The 21680-nt window shown below is 36.9% G+C and overlaps 1 protein-coding gene across 9 annotated transcripts in view; it reads left to right on the top strand.

The window, feature by feature from the left end:
• ATXN7L1 (ataxin 7 like 1) overlaps window positions 1–21680 on the top strand; it is a 112503-nt gene that overhangs the window by 68710 nt on the left and 22113 nt on the right. For 7 of the 9 annotated variants that reach the window (XR_001865743.1, XM_017745937.1, XM_017745936.1 and 4 more), the window contains 2 exons: window positions 11364–11586; window positions 19230–19513. Coding sequence is in view for 8 of the 9 variants with exons in the window: in XM_017745937.1 (XP_017601426.1) it covers window positions 11364–11586; window positions 19230–19513 (507 nt within the window). In the remaining variant the exon portion in view is untranslated. Of the gene's footprint in view, window positions 1–4998; window positions 5118–5455; window positions 5546–11363; window positions 11587–19229; window positions 19514–21680 lie in introns of those variants that run through there. The other 2 variants (XM_017745939.1, XM_017745940.1) reach the window with 2 other exon arrangements.

Below are 21680 nucleotides of genomic sequence, written 5' to 3'. Positions count from 1 at the left end.
CTTGACGCTGTGCCTGAGTTAATAAAATTTCTTGGGACCCAGAGCATGGGGGTAACACTGCCAAGTGGTGGCTTCGTCTGAAGTCTTTGCCATTTTCCCCAGTGCTCTTGCCTTTGGAAATGCTGTACAGAAACAACCAAAGTGACTCATTTAGATTGAAAAAAGGGCTTCAGCCTTATGCTGAAAAAAAAGATGCTGCGTAATTTTTGAACCCACAATGTCCCTGGAAGTGTAGGAACATTTGCACCGAGCTGCACCTCTGCTAATGAGCCCAGCTGGAGCTGATTTGTTTCTGCATCTCTGGTACAGATAATCTGACCATGGATAATTGAGTGTTGACTCTATAAATAACCCACTTTGAAATCCTTGTCTTAAAATTGTTCTCTTCTTCCTGTTAGCTTCCAAGCTTACTCTTTGTAGTCATTTTTGGCTGACCAAGGGTTGACAAACATATGTCCTATTCATTCTTCCCACCTGAAGTTAAATGTTACACCAAGCATGGATGAAACCAGGTTCTAGCACTATGAAAAGCCAGCTAAATCCGGGTAGGAAATAATCATCCTAATGTTTTACCTATGCTCCAATTGACTCTTGTGGTTTAAACTAAAAATTACTGACAGACATGAAACATTTGATACCTTGGAAAGATACTTAATTGCATGCTGCTTCTCAGAGACATCCTGTTGCATTTATAATAGTTAAATGTCTTCAGGTAAAACTGGTTCATTTGTATGGGCTTGCTTTAAGTTGGACTTCTAATCATCTTGGTTTGTTTGCTTACTGTCCATGTTAAAACTCACAAGAATTGTCCTGAGCTATGCCTTATTTTAATGAGATTTTTTTCCCCAATGAGCTTGTAGAAGTAATTATAGAGAGTAATTAGAATGCCTCATAAGAAAAATATCCTGTATCTTCAGCTGGTCAGCACCTACACTTTTTTTTTTTTTTAACCAAAAGTTTTTCTAAAATATGGTATGTGTATGCTTCTGAGAAGATGCATGGAAAGTTGGAACCACCCCCACTGGATGACAGGTTGTTCAAGGCACTGGAAGTGGGAGAAGGGAAAACAGAATTGCACAGCTGTGCTGTCACAGCAGTTCATGCACTTTGGTAGGTAGTTGGACTGGAAATCACCTGTGTCTTTCACCTGTGCCATTCCTGCCACATTAATCTATAACAGAGACAGCATCAGTGGGTGAATGAACTTGGAATGCTTTAATGTAAGATCTGCATTCTAATGGCTGTGTGGCCTTGGAAAATACCTTTCTTCACACAGCATCTGAAACACTGACCATGCTTCAACAAACTTGGGAAGCCTGAACTTGAAAAAACTGCACAAGTGCCTATCTGAGAAAAAATTATTTATATTTATATTTATATTTATATTTATATTTATATTTATATTGGTATAGCAGACATTTAATATTGTAGACATAAAAAACTCTCATTCCAAGCAATGATGGGAAATTTGTTAAATTATGAATGGAGAAATAGTTTACCCAAAAGAAATAATTTGTAGTATGGGAAGTTCATTGCAGTGATGAATGGTCAAGAGGTGCATGCAGAGACAGAATATGAAGCAGTTGTCCCTTGTACTCTCAGAGGTTGATTTGCATTTATTTCATTCATGTGCAGTTATGCCTGAGTGTCTTTAGTTTGCACAGTTAGAAGTTATAAGTGATGCAACTTAAAATGAAAACCAACTTTAGAACTGAAAAGCTGTATGCAAATATAGAACTAAAGAGTTTTTTAAAGGGAGAGGAACAGATTAAAATTGCCCTACAAACCCACTTTTGTATTTGGGTATGGTTTTCAGTGTTGTCTCTTGAGTTTTTTTCTGTAGAAGGTTTAGAGTTTAGTTTCTTGTTTGTAGGAGCTATTATATGTAATGAGGGAAACACGAACAAGTGACCTCTTCAGGATTTATTTTGCACATTCACTTTAGCGGCTGCATTTTAAGGGGTTATCACTTGTTGTTATTCATCCAGCATTCTAAATAATAGATTTTCTTACCTTTGGCAAATAACATGCCTGAAAGATGAGTGAACTGATTTATCTAGAATGTCTGGAATGAGGAAATACTCTGAACTGACAGTTATGCTGCTTTTGTAAAGCCAATTGAAACTTAAATGTAAGCTTATTCAATTTCCAAAACAAAATAGTGTCCTTAGTTGGGCAGATCTGTATGGTTACCTGGATTTTGAAAAGTTGTCAGAATGTTCCAAGGGAATAAATTTGATGCCTGGGAACACCCATGAGGAGTTGCAAACAGAGAAAAGCAAGTAAAAAAAAATCATACGTAGATTTTAGCTTGGATTTCCTAAAATATTATAATTATTGTAATAATGCTACTAGTAATAAAAATAATAATAGCAATAAACCTTATGTGATTATTATCTATTTTGTCTGAGAATTTTTAGCTCTTTGGTAATTTGGTTCAAAAATCTGAAGTTTCAGCAGTCTTGTGAAAATCAGCAACTGTGAGGAGACACTTTAATAATGTGGCCCAGAGAAGAGTATTCCATGTGGCAGTAGTACATTTGCAGCTAATACTGACAGCTGGCACATGTCTACCTGCAGAACAAACAGAGCTTATCCTGTCTCTTTGGGGAGAGGGACAAAGAACTGTGGATACAGGATGAAACAATGAGGGTGCTGGGAGACAAAGAAGCTCGGGATAACAGAAATGGAGCAATTTAGCATTCAAACCTGCATATTTTTAGAAAAAAAAATTCCATTATTTCTGTGCTTAGAAAGCAGCTTGTTAAGAAATACATTGATTCACCAGGTGCTGGTTTTGGATCCCAAGTAACAGAAAAAGCCAGAAGGTTTAAACAACAGATTATATGCAAGTCCTGCAAATCTATTATTCTGGGCTATACTGTTTCTCTTTAAGTTATTTGTAAGGAATGATAAAATGAAATAGTGATATGTGATCTTGATATTGAATAAAATCTGATGTCCTGTTTTGCACAAAGCCGGATTAAGAACATGTCACCTAAAAAGGATAGCCTGTTTTCTTGAAGTCATAGTACAGCATTGTTTTTTTCTGAACCAGCTCAGTAGTCCCATCTCACACTTTGATGGCTTATCTTTTCTTATCTGTAAAAAGAAATGCCATTATATATTTTTGGGTTAAGTAAAGCATTAAAGAAGTATCACTTTTCTGGTTTATGATAGATGAGGGGAAACAATTAGTTCTTAAAACAATAATGTACATAAATTACCTCTTTTTTTTGTTATTGTTATGTAAATATAATTAAAGATGGAAATAGAGATACAGTGAAATATTCTACCTGATAAGTATAAGTAAATAAATAAAAATATGTGTCATTAGATGACCTTGAATGTGAAAAATCTGCTTGAGGAAGCTTGTCTGTTACATGGTACAAAGCACGAGAGGATGACAATATTAAGTTTTCCTCTTTTTTGCAACCATCTCGAGTGTTATTATTTAAGTCGTGTTTGAATAAATGAATAGGTGAGTTGTTTGTAAATATGTACATTTAACCAAATAAAAGATTTCTCTTCACATATGAAATCACCCACAAAATTCTGATTTGTTGGCAGTATTTACCTTTGAGAGTACCGTGGCTTGATTGCTAGAAATATTTTAGAATTTCACCTGATGTGTCTGACCTAAGTTTAGGGCTGATAATACATTTCCATCCTCTGAGTACAAAAATGATGGGAATGCTGGTCAGGGGTAGTAAGATGCTGGTGCAAAAGGATGGTGAGGGCTGTCCTTGTGTAAGCACTGGACATAAGGTTTGAGGTGCTATTTAGCTCAAACTCTCGTTTCGTGTTGGGCTTACCTGAGCATTGCCTCCAGCAGAACATGAAATTTCTGTGCATAAGCTTTCCTTGCTTTTCTTTGGTAGGCTGTCACTCAAAAAAGTGTGTAGCCAGGATTCACTTGCTCTGTTATTTCTTTTTTGCCTGGGGATTTTTGGCCTTGCTGAGCTGAAAAATATGTACGACTTAGAAAACTGTAATTTTTTCTGCAGTAGCAGTATGTCAGGTGGCAAGTGCTGGTTACACGTGTGGAATTGTGTCATTACAGGAGTGATGAATTCCTACTTAAGTCTTCAGTTCCTTTTTTTATCAAGTATAATACCCTAAATCATTAATATCCCCTTTTATAGCTGCAGAAACAGGCCTTGGCACTACAGTTAAACCCAGGTCTTCCTGCTCAATTACGTGAAGACTGACATTGTCACCAGGGCAGGGTATTCACACTTCTATTGTTTTCCTGTCTCTCTGATATTTCAGTGATACCTTGGAGCTTCATACTTATATCTCAAAATCCTTGTGAAAGAAGCAGGCAAGTACCCAGAAGTTTCAGTTTACATTTAGGATAATTAATGGCACTATTTGAAGCATTTTTTGACATGGTGGAGTTCCATTTGACCCTTCTTTCTTTTCATGCTTTTTACTCAAGAGGAATGAAAGTGTTCTGGGAAATGCTTGTGTGTGGCTCTTTATGGAATTTTGCCATTTTTAAGATACTTGGCCACATTAGTGTAAAATAGTGATATTCTAGGGATTATTTCTCATGTCTTTTATAATTACCCTGACAAATGCCAGGTTATCCCCCGAAATACAAAAACTTCCAGGAAAACATCAGGTTCATCCTACTGTGTTATAAAGAAACATTCTTCTTCTTTCCTGGATCAAGGAAGTAAAAATTCAGTGTCTTCCTCTAAATATACACTTACGGGTTTTGCTGCTTTTAATTTTGCACTTTGGTTCATTTCTGCAGTTACTTGAGTTGTATCAACAATTATAAAAAAAAAAGGAGAGAGAAAAAAAATCCCCTGCAGCCGTTTTCAGCTCGTGTTGTTCTTGGCACAGGTTCAGTTCTGGTGTCCAACTGGTAGGACCGAAACTTGGTGCTTAACAAGTGCCTGTAGTCAAAACAGTTGGTGTGTGCGAGCACTGATCTGGTATTTGCTGCGGCAGGTCATCTGCCGGATTTTTCCCCGTGTGCAGAATACCTAATCACGTTGCTGTGTTTCTCTGACGGCATCTGTGGCAATGTGAATCGCTTCACGTTCCAAAAGTACATGTTTACAGTCGTCGTAGAATCAGATTAAGTTGGCAGCCTGCTCCTCTCTGTAAGTGGCTCAGTTTACATTTCTTCTTCTAGCAGGATGTTTTGCATAATTTTGCTGATCCTACTCACTTGTAGACTTTGTGAAATGGAGAATCGTTTTAGTGGGTTTCTGTCAGAAAGCGAAGCTTGTGTTTATTGTAAATAAACACCAGCAGAACGGTGGTTATTTTAGCACTTGATAATTTCCCAATTATGTCATTTGACCTGGAATGAAGCTTGTGATTGTTGAGCAGTGTTTTGTGCAGCGGATCAGTCGGGGGGTTGGAGCTGGCAGTTTATTTCCTTTGTCAGTTTACAAGAAGTATCAAAATGAAACCGACTGTGCTGTTTCCTTTCCAGTGCGCAGTGCAAGAAGGGTGGAACAGTTTGCGGATATTATTTCCAAACTTTTTCAGCTGGACTTGGAATAGTGTTTTGTCAAAAAAGCTGGTAATGTTATCCTTCAATCTAGCAACATTATGCTGTAGTTTGCTAACTTCAAATCCAATTTTATTTTTGTTTAACCTCACGTACCGGGTTTTGCTAGTGTTTTTTCAGACCATGGCTGCAAAATGAAAGTGCTTACAAGGTGTTTATGAATTCTTGTTATGAACCAGCTGCCAGTTCCTGCAAAATGACACATTTCTGCAAGAGTCTAGGTTGTTCATTTTCTGGTTGCTGGCTGTTGCTTTTCGGGCATGTGTGGGGTTTTTTTCTGTTTTTGGTTTTATTAGGATTAATGCCAAGTACATTTGCAAACTTTGAACTGGGATCAGTACAAGGTGGTAGGTTTCATTTACTGTTTATTGAAATTGTAAGTATACATTGCTCAACTTTACACAGTGAAGGGCTGTGCAACAAAGCACCTCAGGATATAATGTAAATAGAAAAACTGTAATTTATGCATAGATGGTGTATGAGTTACCATGAGTAACATATTCATCAACAAGACTATGAGATACTAAATTTCATTACCATCTGCTTAAATATTGTAAATGGGGAGTAACAGTATTCATATTGTGTTAAGGGCAGTTGGATCAGTTACTTTATGCTATTTTAAGTAAAAGGGCTGTGAACTCAAGTGTTGTGATGAATGCAAGCTTAAAAAGGAGTTTTATTATTCTATAAATGTTTACTAGCAGCAAATAATTTTCTTACCTTTCTGAGTTTTAGCAATTATATTTTGTTTCTTTTTACCAAGTATAATACCAAACTATAATCCATAACACAGGGTCTCTGAGTTATTCATGGGTCAACCTAAAATTGGCTTTTGCTTTAGGCCTCTTGTACACAGGAAGTCAGATCATGCTAAACAAGAGTAATGTTTCAAAATGACTCGTGCTGACAAAGTTTTAGTATCTGTCTTCAGACAACATTAAGGGTTTTTTTTCTTGTTTTGTTTCAACTATCTGAAAAAAAAAAAAAACACTGAAAGACGAAAAGCATCTCTTTCTCTATGCTCAAACTATATCATTACTTTTTTCCTCCACGATTGTCTGTCATATTGATGGAGAAGACACTAACTGGGCAAAAACCGTTCACTTGATCAATTTTGAGTAGCACATGTTGGGTGAGAATGTGGATGTGGGTGGGATATACTAAGAAATGGGGTTTTGTTTCTAGTCCAAATTAGAGATATCTGCAGTTTCAGGATCACATAAAGATCTTTTTTGGTAGGAAACTACTATGTTTGACATATTTTACTGGCAACATACTTGCTGTAGTGTCATTGTAAGGTTTGCTGTGAGCTAAGTGAGTGTTTGATCTTGTGTGAAAGAGTCGAGGCAAAAATCTGAAAAGAGACTTTCTACTCAGAATGTGGTTTTGCCTCATTTTCCCACACACTGTGCTTGTGGCTCTGGAGCTCATGTTGCCCCTCTCTTGCTTTGCTTTTTTTGCTTATGATTAGAAGGAGATGTGGCGTTTCCTGCAAAACAGCTGCTAGTACTCCCTGGTGACCCATCAGAGAGGATCCAGTGGAATTACAGATTTAAAGGCAGACCTGGAGGACTTTGGCAGCTGCAGCAGAGATTTGGGGAAAGGTAGGGGGTTGTATTGTGCAGGATGCAGGAAGGAGGATTAAAAATGGAGTACCAGGGCATAGGAGAGAAGCTCTGGAGATTCAGGGACTGTTAGGTCTCTAACAACATAAGGACTTCACATCTACAAACAATTCAGATTTGGCTGAGAAAGTTGGACTATATCCATGTTTCCATAGGACATGGAGAATCTCCTGGAATAGTTAAGGATCATTTGCAATGCCACTGATGCAGAGTTTGCAATGCACATTAGAATGTAGCGCTGGGCTTTTAGACTCTTGCCACTAAATAGAAAAAATAACAGATATTGATCTGAAATTGATTCTACAGAAAGTGAAATAATTCAGTGAGAGTGTTAAACTTTCCTCCGAGATTAATGCCATTAATACGTTAACTGTTTGACAGGATAAGTCAGATGTTGCTTGTCACTTGCCTACAGTGGCTGTGCTGAGACAGCTGAGAGGTTGCAGAAGGATTAATGTGGTAAAGAGGATTGTAACTTTGATTGTGCTCTTCTGCTCTTGGATTTGACAGCACCTGGTATTTAGAAACAAAACAGAATATGTGCTGTTATTTATGGGGAATGTAAGCATCCATTTAGAAGTATTTAAATGAATTCGAAAAGTTGTATTTTAAGCTGGAGCACACATTCATAGCATTGCTGAAAAGTGTGCAGAATTTAGGTTAGTATCTTATCAGTGATGGTTACTGGTTCTTTAGTTGCCTTGCAGTGTTTTATCATTTCTAGGGGCAAAAACTTTCATTCTTCTTTAGTTTCATCCATGTCCACTGCCTGTGTCACTGGTGTATGTGAACAGGGACAGCCATGTCCACAGCAGCGTGAATACGAGTTTACCTCCTCAACTAGCTCTAGTCTGTCTACATATGAACTGCAAATGAGCATAGAAACTGTTACACAGATAACTGATTATCTCCTGGATATGCTAGTATGTGAATATTTATTATTTAATATTTGATTAATCAAATATTTAATATTTGATTATTCACACATTAATTTATTGCATAGGCTGTATAATAGCAGATTTGTACATTGTGTGTCATTCCTTGTATATATGTAAAATAGGAGCAGACAAATTAGTGAGAAATTTTAAAAACAGATGTGACCACAAAAGTCAGTTTGATAGAGGATCCACCACCACCCTGGTATAAGCAGTTGATTCTGACAGCTGATGGTGTTCTTCTTTTGTCATATATTCCCATTACTTCTCTGAAACGTATTACCAGCATCTAAGGGTGATTCGCTACCACATACATTGTAAGGAAGGAAGAAGTGAGTGGCAACTTGATAGTTCTTGAGAAGGAATATACTAATATTTAGTTAAAATTTATGCCCTCACCATCAAGATTTGTCTGAGAATTCATACCTTTGTCAAATACAGCCTCTTGCAACCATGCTTGCCCAGCTCAAACATGTAGCCATGTTTTGGGGAAGAGGAGAAGTAGAAGGAAATGCTAATTATAGCAGTTGGTTCTGATCTCAGGAATGACCACCAATCTGACACACTCTGCTAAAATAAGTAATTTTTTCCTTCCCTATCTTTTAAGTAAACATCTGCTTAAAGTAGTGGGATGCACTTTATTATAGTGTCATATTACAACAGTGCCTCTTCCACCATATTCTATATTAGAGTAAAAAATCCAAGGTTAATGTACCGGTTTGCTCTTGGGAGCTAATAAATTGAGAAAGTTGCCTAGGGAAAAGCACCAAACATATAGCTTGACTAAAAATCCAGTACAAAAAGACTGTTAGAAAATAGCTTGCTATGGCATGTGATACTTAGATGACTTTAAAATATAAATTTAGATAATCAGTATCTTGAATGTTCATCTTTCCAGAAGATGAATTTTAATAACAGAGTAATATATTTCATTTCCAAACATATCCATAGGGCTGTTATCGATGATACAGTTTACTAGAAGGCAGTCAGGCTTGAGAAAACCAGTAACTGTGGTGAAAATTGGAATAATTAATCCTAAGTTTATATAATATGTGTGTGGAAATCATGTTTTCTCCCAAGTTTAACTTTATATATGGCTTGATTTTGCTGGTTGCATAGCAGTTCCTTTTCATCAGTCCTCAAGTAATTAATGGGAAGGTTGCAAATTAATCACTTAAAATTGATTGAATAGTTGCTGAGAAGATTGGTAAATCTTGAAACAGTAACTATTATTTAATAAAATAAATAGTCTGTGAATGGAACTGTGCATTTTAGAATCAGATGTGTAGCTTACACAGGTGTTACCACAAATGTGAGGTGAAATGAATGTGTCCTGCGAAGGACTTTTAAAGGCAGGGACTGCACAATGAAGTGTGTGGTGGGGTGGAAACTGACAAATGATAAGGGGACATTTTGGGAGTGAGGAGAGATACTTTTGTATTTGAAAAAAATTGACACTGTTTTGTTCATCAGCTGCAGGAGAATCTGGAGGGAATTTCAGCATTGGTAATTAAAACTGTGAATGTGAAAATATGGAAGTGCTTGATCTTAAATAGAAAAAGTCTCTGTTTAGTCATTGGAGATCTAACAGAAACAGTTGGGAATATTCTTTTTTTTAAGCATTTCTCTTTGTTCTTGAGGTATTTGCCTATTGCAAGTTAATCATGGATGAATCCTTCTGCTACTGGCAAGTTTTTACTTGTGAGGATACCAGACATATTGTCGTGTTTTCATTCTCTGTGGGAAAATTTTTCTTAGTTGTCCTTGAAATATCAAACTTGCAAGTGCAGGGTTGGTGATGCAAATACAAAACCTTCCCATGTATTAGCAGGTCACTGGTGCTTCCTTAACCTGCTCTTGGCTGACTGGGTGATGCTGTTCAAGCTCAAAGAGTAGCGCACCCACTTGGATTCTTCAAGTGCTGAAGGCTTTAGACAAGGAAAAATGGCTGCATGTTGAACGAGAGACTCCAGCTTGTCTGAAGTTCTCGATCTACGATTTCATTCCGCTTGCTGCATTTGGTTACCGTGTTGGTTGTGGGGGTACCTGGCTGATGCCTGCTATGGAGGCTCTTGGTGTTTGGGCACCAGCAAGCTGGAGTCAGTGCCAAAGAGCCAGGCCCTGCTGACTGGAAAATTCCTCTTCCCCCAGCCCGTCTATGCTGCCCGCTGCTGCCTTTGGCTAGGGAGCACCAGGACTGGCTCGCTGCAGGGTCAGCAGGCTGGGGAAAGGGTGCTTCACAAATAGGGCTGACAGGACTGTTCAAGACCTATAGAACCCCTCAAAAATCTTATAGCAAAAGTCAGCTCCTGTTTCTTGTAGTATTTTGTAGTTGTGTTGAAGTTCTCAGCACAAGCCTGTTGCTTGCTGCACACTGATGCAGCCGGTTGGCCAAGCATTGGCACTTCTACTCTGGAGAAAGATATGATTTGTAAAGAATGGCCAAAACAGTCTTTCTACTTAACAATATGAATGATAAGACATTTATATTTTAAAAAATAATAATACCAACCAAACCAAACCAATTTCGCTGAGGCCTGTCTGTCTTGTGTGGGGTCACCCAGGCCTTGCTTTTTTGCAGTGCTTGAGAGGTCTCTGGTGTGAGCGAGAGCAGTGCTGACCACCTCCGGATGCCGCGTTTGTTACTGAGACATAAACTTCCTGGGGTTTTTTTTGCACGTGCCATTTGCTGTGTGTGGGAAAAAAACCCTTTTACCTTGAATGGTGCTTGGAGATAACCAAGTGAACAAGGCAGAGCCCACCTCTCTGGAAGGGCCGGGAACAGTAGACCTTTTGCTACTTTTCAGTCTTCCTGTTGTTTTCCTTATAGTTTCTCATTAAAATTGGAACAAGATAGTCATAAAGAAAACTGCCCAATAACCAGGTCACATGAATTCATCTTGAACCATTATAGGAGCAATCTCATGTCTGTCACAGAGCATTTTACTGAGTTGTCTTAGCTGTTACATACTCTTCTTTCTTCTTGGCATGAAGGAGCTGGGACACCAAGTGCACCTCACACAGATTTTCTGGTAGATTATTGCCATTTATTTTACTATTTTTTACACTTTTTTCAGAGCACTTCATGGAACTGATTTTCTCTAATTATCATTTGGCTTGATTACATTCACAACAGTAATGAACTGGTGTTCTTTGGAGTGATGAAAATCATTGTAACTAGCATAGAGAAGAACAATTTCCTCTTTCCTGACTTATATTTTTAATTTTAGCCTATGACATGTTGTAAAATTGATTCATTTTCTGTTACAGAACGAAGACACGGTTCAATGTGTAAACCTTCCCCTTCTCCAGCTTCTCCAGCCTGTAATTCCAGGACATCCCTAGTACAGATGAAACCGAAATCCTGTATCAGCGGCCATAACCCTGTCAGCAGCAACTCAAAGCCATTCAAAACGCCCAAAGACAATCTACTTACCTCCAGTAGCAAACAGCACACAGTCTTTCCTTCAAAAGTGTCACGGGATAAACCATGGTAAGTACCAAAATAATAGTTGCCAAAGATGTTGGTGTTCAAAGTATCTCTATGTATATATCAGAATCATCAAAAAAATCCATATTCTCATTTTACCTGAGTTTACATTTTAAGCCTCTGTACTTCTAAGGGAGGAAACTGGGATATTTTTAAATGAAGAAAAAAATTATATCTAGGAAGAGCAAGAAGGACTGGATTACTTTTTCAATGTTCCATCAAATGCGTTTTTGTAAGATGCATATAGCAAGTGAGGTGTTGACCCAGTTTGCTATCTTTAAGGTCCATCTTCCATTACACTATCAGCCCTTAGAACTGATGCTTTTAAACAGTTTAACAGGATAATTTTTGCTGAGTTCTTAATGTTGGCTTAATTGATGTTCATGAAAACTTACTGGTTATAGTCAATTATCGTCAATAGCAGCTGCTGTTTTAGTTCATTCTGTATTTTGATAATGTTTGGTGCCTTATGACAAGAAAATTCTGGCTGCAAAAATCACTATTTTGGGGTGTCTTACATCATGTACTGTGATATATATACACATACAGGCTCCGAGACTGCCGTGCCCATCCTCCCGTGACTGTGATGATAGCAGCAGAGTTGCAAAAATATAAATGACAGCAGAACTGGGTCACTATTTTATCCCTTAAGAAACCGTTTTGTCTTTATTATCTACAGGAAAGATGCTTTGAGATTAGGCCATTAGGTTGGTGACTTGAGATCTGGGTTGAGTTCCTGGTTCTGTTATGCCTTGGTCTCTTCAGCTTCAGTTCTCTGTCTGTAAATTTGAGATAGTGAGACTTCCTTTTTCTTAAGATTTATCTACTTACTTTATACAGATCCTTCCCTTTTATATGCCATATCTAGCATAAGAGGGTCATGATTTAAGGTAGCGTTTCTGGACACAACTGCCTTAAAACAGTAAACCATTTAATGCAAACCATTCACTCATGAGACAAAGAATAAACTCAAATTATGTTAAAGGAATGGCTCATGCTTTCTGCCTGATACGTACACAAGTTGGCATGATTTCAAAGACAACAGCCTCTGCCTAGCTGTAGAATTTACCTTGCACTGGAACAAACTTGATCAAAATATATTCTTCCTATAAATCTGAACCCACCATCTTTTTAAGCATGATGAGCATTGTGGGAAATTATGGTATAAAATTCTGAAAATAGAAAATCTGATTGTTTAGACTATGCACTCACACATTAACTAGAATAGCAGAATAGCCTCTGTCTCATCTGTAAGTGCCTCATTTACTACTTGAAACCAAATATTATTGACTGAATAGTGACTTTTTTTCTGAATGTTGGAGGGGAATTTTATACAATTTAATAAATTTTATAAAAGAGGATTCTTTTATAAGTCTAATTAAAAGAAAATCAGAAAGAACTTCAGAGTATTAACAGTATTGACTATAAACCTATTTCTCCTCCTGTTACAGACAGCAACTTACATATCCACATTTCAGCAGACTAACTGAATCTATAAACAATATCTTCCGTTCTGGCAACAGATGGCATTCTGGCAGTCAGTAAAAGCTGGAAGGGAACAAAATAATTGAGCATTTCCACCAATCCCTTTTCCCTCTACTGGGAACATCCTAAATATTTACTGATGATTAACAAGGTAGATTTAACCATTTAAAAGTGTTGTATTGCTCTGTTGCTTGTTTGGCAATGAATATGACAGTAGTTGTACCCAAGAATTGCCTAATTCTTGCAGCCCTGCTGGGATATAGTACTGCAGTTTTGGTTTGTTTTTGGGGAAAAATGAGGCATGTAGTAGTTAAAGATACTGTAATTACCACATAGCAAATCACAAACAATCTGAAGTGAAGATCAATGAAATTGTCTTGCAAAATATAGTGTGAAGTGCCTTAGATTACACGGCTTGTTAAAGAATAAAATCTGTCTGATAATTATCACAGGTTATAGAGAGCTGACAGCTGTTACAGAAGAAAGTGTTTGTTCCAATTCCAGAGGATTATAATATTTATTTAGAATCTTAGCAAATATTCAGCGGATCTGATTTAAGGTGAAATTATTAATGAAATTTATTATTTTTTAAGATTCTGTCTTCCATTCAGCTGCCTGTACAAGCCATAGAATTTCCTGTCTTATCTTTTAGAAAGAAATTCTCAATTGACACAGAAACATTTGTCTCAAAAATGCAAATAGTATTCATGGTGTATCCAAGTGTGTTGTGGTTTATCATCCTCAGAAGCTTCCAGTTCTTCAATGCTTTTGTCTGTTACATTGTAATCTCATACCAAGCATTTATTTGACATAGGTTCTTCCAGACAATTGTCAAATTAGCTTATTTCAGGAATTATATCACTTTAATGATTGCTTTTCAGACCTGGAACAACCTTTGTTAGGTTTGCCTGATTCTTTCGTACAGCATCTCCTTTAAATTTTAGTTGTTGCAATTAGAATTTTCGGAATGGCCTCTGCAACAGCAAAGCCCGGTAGATCTATCTGTTGCTGTGCCTGCCTTCATATAGATCCAGCTTCTGTTGTTAAATTTGTTATAGTTTTGGTTGAGGCACCATCTTAGCCATTGACCAAGTAACTCTTTCTCTTGTTCATGTCCTGTGTTGTTCTAAGATGTGCTACAAGGATTCAGGTTGCTCCATGGCTGATGCTTTAAAAATCGTGATTGGGATGATCAGATAAAAGAGATCTGGAACTGTTTCATTTTTTAGCTGCTGTTTTAATACTTCCCTTATTGTAGTTGGAATATAAAGTATTACTGTGAATACATCATCCAGAAATATCTGTCAGTTCTGATTTTTTCCCCTGTATCTCTACCATCGTTGCTATTAATACAGCAGTGCTTAAAGATGGAGCAGAGCTGGAGCACCACTGCACTGTGCACAAGATAAATGCAAACCATCATTTTTTGTAGTTTGCAGTCAGGGTGGTAAGGGTATAGCAGAAGGGTAGAAAATGGGGAGAAAAATAATTAGTAGTAGTAACAATAATAATGAACAAATGATCATAATTAGTAAACATAGCTCAGATGCTTACCCTTTATAAAAAGCACTCCTGCAGCCAGGAGCTCTCTTCCTCATTGCTGACCTGCCTGAAGGATGCTGCTTCGCTTGTTGTGCCCTAGCACGCTTCTGGGTGCTGCCATGGAGGATTTAGGTGCTGTGATGCTACAGGATGTTCATTTCCACCTATCCGTAATCCTAAGGCAATATAAAATTAGAGTAAAGTGTTGAAGCAAGCTAGCCCTGAGATACCAGGTGAAGCAGGTCTCCTTGGCCACCCTCCACAAAGTTTAGCCTGCCAGAAGTTCTGAAAATGAAAAAAATGAGATGGAAATGATGTGGTTTTCATCAACACAGAAAAAACTGACTCTTTCTGTAAACAGAAAAAGGATCCCAAAGGTATACCCTGTGGGCAATCCTTTAAAATTTATATTGTCACTTCTCAAAGTATTTCTTAATTATCTCTTGGTCTTTATTTCTTTGTGTTAAAAAATACCATTTTTCATACTGAGACTGAGAAAGAGAAGATAGTCATGATTTAAGGATATTCCTACTGCAGCATGGAAGCAAAACTCAGCAGAGTTAACTTGGACCATTTAATCTGACATTAAATCACAAACACTTTGTACATTGTAGAAGCAATCCCAGCAATGCAAAATAGAGCAATGTTTTATGTTTTTCAATGTTTGTGAATTTCTTTTCTCACAAATTTGAAGAGTTGAACTAGAGGCTGAGCTTTTAGAATTAAAACAAATGATCAAAACATAAACCCTGAAAAATTGCATAACAGGAAGGAGAAATAATTTTTAAAGGCCAGGAGAAAGGAAGTAAAAGGAGCTGCAGGTATGAGAAGTGTTGTGACATACTACAATAATTTTTCTTGCTTGCTGAAAGGGACCTTCAATGATCATTTAGTCCAACTGCCTGACAAAGCATGAAAAAACAGAGGGAAATGTTACCTTATTTGAAAAAGAGAATGAGCTTCTAAAGCCTGTCATGATCATGCACTTTGTGTAGCCCTCATTTTTGAGCCTTTTTCTGGTTCCCTTCTAATTCATCAACATTGGCATTGTACCACTGGTCAGCAACACTGGAAGCCATATTCCAATATCAGTATAAACAGGGATGTGGGAAAACTATTTCTTACCTCCCATATCCCTTTTTTAAGTACAACAATACAATAAAACCTCATATTGCTTATTCACTGTGACCACTAAGTATTTTTGTCACTATTTTCCAGTGTGTTGTTTCCCTGTATTTCGCTGCAGACTGAGCAGCTTGTTACTTCATGTGTAACTTTACATTCCATTGTATTAAAATGTCTCTTTGAGTTAATGAACTTTACCAAATACTCCATACTGCTTTTTATAACTGTCTCTTCATTATTTAATTCCCCTCAATCCTGATTCCATCAGCAAATGTTATCACCAGTAATCTTATCTATATTTCTCAAGCCCGCTGAAGTTTTCATTCATGTCAAACTTGGTAATGATGGCTAAAAATGCCGCTAGTAATGAATCATAAATGTCAGAAAAACTAGGTTTGAATTTGTTCTTCTTAAATTGTTCTTATTTGTGTTTTATAATGCCTTTCAAAAACTGGAACATTTTCATAGTTATGTTTGTCAGCTAAATTGGTAATCTCATCAAAAAGTGAAACCATATTTCTTTGCCAGGATGTGATTCTCAGCAAAACCATGTCAACTTATTGTTTATCGGTTTATTTTTATTAGCTTTTCCATTATTTCTTCCGAGACACTTCAGTGTGGGTTTTCAGCATGGATGCAAGAACAGCACTCAGCTACCTTCTCCAAGATTCCAAGATTCAATAAGAAATTAATATGCTGAGACCCAATATCTCTCCAATTCTTTTGGAACCCATGGCCACATTATGCAGATTCCCTTATGTAAAAAGAAAAAAAGCAATCATTATTTTTCGGCTGGCACTTTGCATTTACTGAAAGAATCAAAAAGCATTTTTATCTGACTGGAGGGAGGTATCCTATTTCCTTCTTAGTACAGAAGAAATAAGGAATGTTTCTGATATGTTTGCTTTGGTGGTAACTGTTTCATTGTCTTTTAGGTAGATACTGCTATTCTTATTAGAGTTTCTTTTGTCAAAAAAAGTAAACTTGTCTGTAGTGAATACAGATTTTTTTCCTCACTTTTTATGTTTGTTGCATGTTGTTTTTCTAATTTTCCCTTTCAACAGCTGTCTTTAAAAACATCTAAACAAGCTTTTTGTTCAAAAATACCTTTTTAAATGTAGTAAATAAGACTAAAAACCTGATTTTTATTTTTCTAACAAACTTTTAAAATGAATCCTCAATTTTTACTGAAAAAAACTTTGCTTGGGAAAAGAATTCTTTCTAACCATCAGATATAGATACAAACATTGGTGATTTGTTTACTTTTTTAGACCTTAGTAGTTGACTATAGTCACTGGTCCTGTGCACCTTCCAATTTGCCATTTGGTTTTAAATTCATCTTTATGTTTTATGCTAAGATTAAACTAGAAACCATCACTGCTGAATGCAGCAAAAGAGAGATAGAAATTATCATCTGTAGCTTCTGAAATCATAAATAATTTACTATAGAGTGCCAGGAGTCCTATAGAATGTGTGTGTCCACAAGTACTGGAGTGTTTTTCTATTTTCTTCTACACTACAATGAAATGCATAATGAAGGTTGACTTGTTGATCTGTAACAAAATGAAGCAAAAAGGTTCACTCCCCTGGGCATTTTTCATTATCACAGTAATCCATCCATACATGCCCTATAATTTGAGATTCTGAACACTGCAAAACAGAGAAACCCTGTTCGTTTTTATTAACCCTATTTCACTACTAGACCAGATAATACACTTGATTTTTTCATTGTGTATCAGCATTTTGAATTAAGATTGATCTTAGAAACTGGGCATGAGTGTTTGTTCATATGTTTTTGTATAGTTTATGTATAGTAGGACTACTTAATTTAGAATAAAATTCTCCTATTTTCAGAAAATGTAATTGCCATCTGTTTAAAGACAAAACCAATAATTCCTATGCTGAGATGTTACAATTTTTGCCTGCCATTTAACTTAATAAATTCAAAGCAGTTTAAAAAAGGAGAGGATCAAATCCTCCCTTTCATAGCTACATGTTTGCATTCAATGAAATACTTAACGCAGTTCTGATTTTGTGAGCAAGGTACATTTTTCGCTTAGTTACTGGCCACTGCTCTACACTTTACTGCCTCTATATCTGAGTAACTGACTGCTATGTTTATGGTATCACAGGTGATAGAAGTTTTATATAATTTAATTCCACCTCCAGAAAATGTCTTGGTGTCTGAATCTTCTTTGTAGTTGTGTATACTTACTGTTTCTATCAATATTTGTACATTTTCCTATGCTAAAATACCCTTAGAATAAGGTTTATCATCTTCAGCAGCTACAGAGAAACAGAGGTTTGTAGGAGCCCAGGAAAGTCAAGACTTGAGTTATTTTGGACCCTGCTTGATGTTTCCAAAGTGTGTCCTATGGAGAATGCCATCTCAAAGTCATCTTTTTCTGATTATGAAAACTCCACACCTGTTAAACATTCCTTTTGTAGAAAGGCGCAGCAAAGGTGCCATTTTTCAGACACAAAAGACTGAAATTATGTGTGAGTTGTGAATGGGGAGAAGTCCCTAACCATACATGTATTATGTAATATTTTTTATTTGGGTTTGTTTCAGTAGGGAGGGGTATATAATTTATACATTCACTGGTATTCACAAGACATCCAGTTTTGGAGCTGTTGAGTAGATAAAAAGCTATCATTGGATATTTCTTCATGCAATTGCCATGCAGATAGAACCCAGAAATGTTAAAATGCCATTGCGACTTGTTGAAAATCACTTGTCTCAATCTTTTTTGCTGCCAAATTGAGACGGTAGCATTTGTTAGTGTCACAAATATGCAGTGGTGGTAGTTAAGTTAGAGGAAGTTAGTTACTGCAAACTTTACTCTGAAAAGAGCCAACTAATTTATAATAATTACAACTTAATAATTATATTGAGAATTTTTATTTTTAAGTCTCTAAGATTTTATTAAAATACACTGTAGTAATGCTCAAGTCATCAAAGATTTTAATACTTTTAAAGGGTCAGCTGTGAAGATTTCTGTGCTTAGAATCTCTTTTGTCCTTGTTTCCAGTACTTATATGTCATTCAGACACATCTGAGCAAATTAACTATTTTTGTGTTTGTTTAAAAATATTATTAGCAAACTGCTTCATTATCATGGTGAGTTTAGTACACCATACACCATACACATATGTGCTTGTGTTAAAGGCATGAGACCATATTTGTAAGGGCTATCTTTTGCTTAGTACCAAATACTGATTTTGCTTATGAATAGTAGGGGATTGGATCTTAAAGAAAATACAAAGGTTCATTTTCATAATTCTCTACATTGCCAGGATTTACAGATGCCTGACTTTGTAAACACCTGATTGAACAAAAATAGTCAATACTGGTACCAAGTATTTAATTTTAGCCTGGTCTTAACACACTATGTCACTTGCATCAAAATTTTTGTGTCTGTGGAAGGGGATTAAGTAACTGTAAATATTTGATACGGAAAATACCACTTGAATATTTTTCTTTGATCTTGCAGCGTTCCTGTTCCAGTAGTCAGTCTAGAGAAAATTCCTAACCTAGTGAAGGCAGATGGTGCCAATGTTAAAATGAATTCTGCAACCACTACCACCATCACCTCCTCCTCAGCTTCTTCATCCAGCATAACTGCTCCAACTTTGGTTAAATCTGGTTTGACATCCAAGTCAGTGCCACCATCGCCAGAAAAGATTCTGAACGGCAAAGGAATTGTAGCTCCATCAATAGACAAGAAACATCAAAATGGCACAAAAAGCAGTAACAAGCCTTACAAAAGACTTTCAGGTGAGTGATGTTGTAGTTCACCTTTTGTGGTAGTCTGTCTTTCTTTGTTAATGCTTCTATAGCTCAAAATGCAGCTAATAAAATTCTGGGTTTGGTTGGGTTTTTTTGCTGTAAGATGCTGGTTTGCATGTATGAAAATGAAAGCTTTCACACTCTTAGCATGTGTAAAGTGTTTTCAAAGTACGCATTCTGTTTAGCTTGAAATTACTGGTAAACAGGCCAAATACAAATTTTTAAGGAAGTAAATTCATTAAAACACAAGGGCAGTAGACTTCTTCAAGCCATTATGGGATTTGGTTCTGTTTACAACAAAAGAAAATGTGCCTTGGTTGGGGGATTTTGGTTTGGTCATGATCAAGTTGAACAGTTGAACAGGTATAAGACATTGGTTTATCCTCCAAGACATGATTTTTTAAATAATCTTTTTTTTTTTTTTTGGTTTTAGATACAAGAAAATTCTTAAGGAGATACAGGAAATGCTGGGGAAGTTTTAAAAGTCATAATTTCCCTTCACCCCTCTCCCCCTGCAACTCACATATGAGTGGCAATGTTTCTAGCATGAAGATCTTGATCTTTCTCAGGAAGACAGGACAGTGGAGTTGAGGAAATGGCATTAAATGGGAAATTCCCTGGATGGCCTTAGGCAGGGTAGTTTTGAGGATGCAGGTCCCTGTCTCAACCTGCCACCAAAGCACAGAATGCCACACTGTTGGAGGGCAGAGTCTCCATTAGAAAGGTTGCCATCCACTGGGAGGAAGAATTATTTTCTGTGGAGTTCCCCAGAGGTGACCCGTGCCAGCTGCTTGGCAGTGAGGAGAGAATTTGCCCCCGAAAGCTGCAAACAGGTTTTTGCTCTGAAAGGAATGAAAGGAAACAAAGTGTTTTGAGGGATTTTATTTTATGTTTTTTAAAAGCAAAAATAACTGACTCAAGTTTACGGCTGCAGAAGCTGTGCAGGGTCTATTCATCAGCTGGCAGTACTTTGTGACTCGGGCAGGAACTTCTTGTGTGTACTGAAAGGCTAATTTTGTTAATGGCAGCATGATCCACATTAGATCGTCACTTTGGCACAAAGTTAGTTCACATGATTTCTAAATGTGCACTAGTTATGAACCAGTATAAGTTGCACAAGATAAATGCTTTCATTTCCAGTTAATGAGTGTGTCCTATTTTTTGCCCGAATATCAGGTTTATTTTTTTCATTTTCTCAAATTTGGCAGTTAGCCTATGGTACTGCTACCCTGGCTGGATTTCAGACCAGTGTGAGGTGTTTGCTAGGGCTGTGTGGGGCATGGAACAATGCCATTGCCTGAAAGGATTCAGTACACTGATTGCTTTCTTAACTAGTTAAGGTGGCATATAGGAAAACAGTACTGTTGTTCATTTATAGCTTTTCACGAAATGAAAATTGTTACAAGAAAGTAGCTTAAGATTAGACTTTAACCCTTACATTTCACTTTTTAAGATCCAGTATATTATTCTATATTATTATTAATAAAAACTCTCTTTATTTTACAGTTAATTTAGAGTATTGCTTCCTTTTAACCTCTTATGTCCTGTAATGGTTTAGATGCTTAATTTAGCTAATCAATTCAGAATTCCTCCTTGAGAAATTGAAACTGTTAGTGGTTTTCCTCATGTCACCACTTACCACTGCAGGGCTGCAGGTGATACTTGTACATTTTTGCGCAAGTGCTTGCAGAAATGCATTCATAAAGGAGAATCAATTCTGTAGGGCATTCCTTCAGCTTGCTGGCTTTTTCTGGGGAGTTGAGTCTAAGCTCTGAATTGCAGTGTCTTCCAGGCTAGGGAACTGAGACCTTTTTTTACTGCTCCTCTGTCATGATCAGATTTGTGATCTGTTCAGTCTTGCTACCATTGCCTTGAGTATTGATGCAGCAACACAGTAATTTAGGGATGATGCAAATCATAGAAGTCCTGAGAGCACTGGAGATGAATTGCCTGTAGATTGTTTGCCACTATGATGGATTCCTCTCCATTATTATACAGGACTGTGCAAAGGCTGAGAAAAAGATCTTGGAAGGTCAATGCGATGATTATTAGAGAGATCACATAATTTCACTCATTTCACATGAAAAGGATGAAACTGCAGCTAAGGGGTTTAGGTTTCCCTCAGTCCACTGCCCTGGAGCTGTACAGATGTTAA

Source organism: Corvus brachyrhynchos, unplaced genomic scaffold (assembly GCF_000691975.1).
Source record: "Corvus brachyrhynchos isolate BGI_N302 unplaced genomic scaffold, ASM69197v1 scaffold239, whole genome shotgun sequence".
NCBI lineage: Eukaryota > Metazoa > Chordata > Aves > Passeriformes > Corvidae > Corvus > Corvus brachyrhynchos.
The sequence above is the reverse complement of the archived record's forward strand: the minus strand, read 5'-3'. Positions and strand labels throughout refer to the sequence as shown.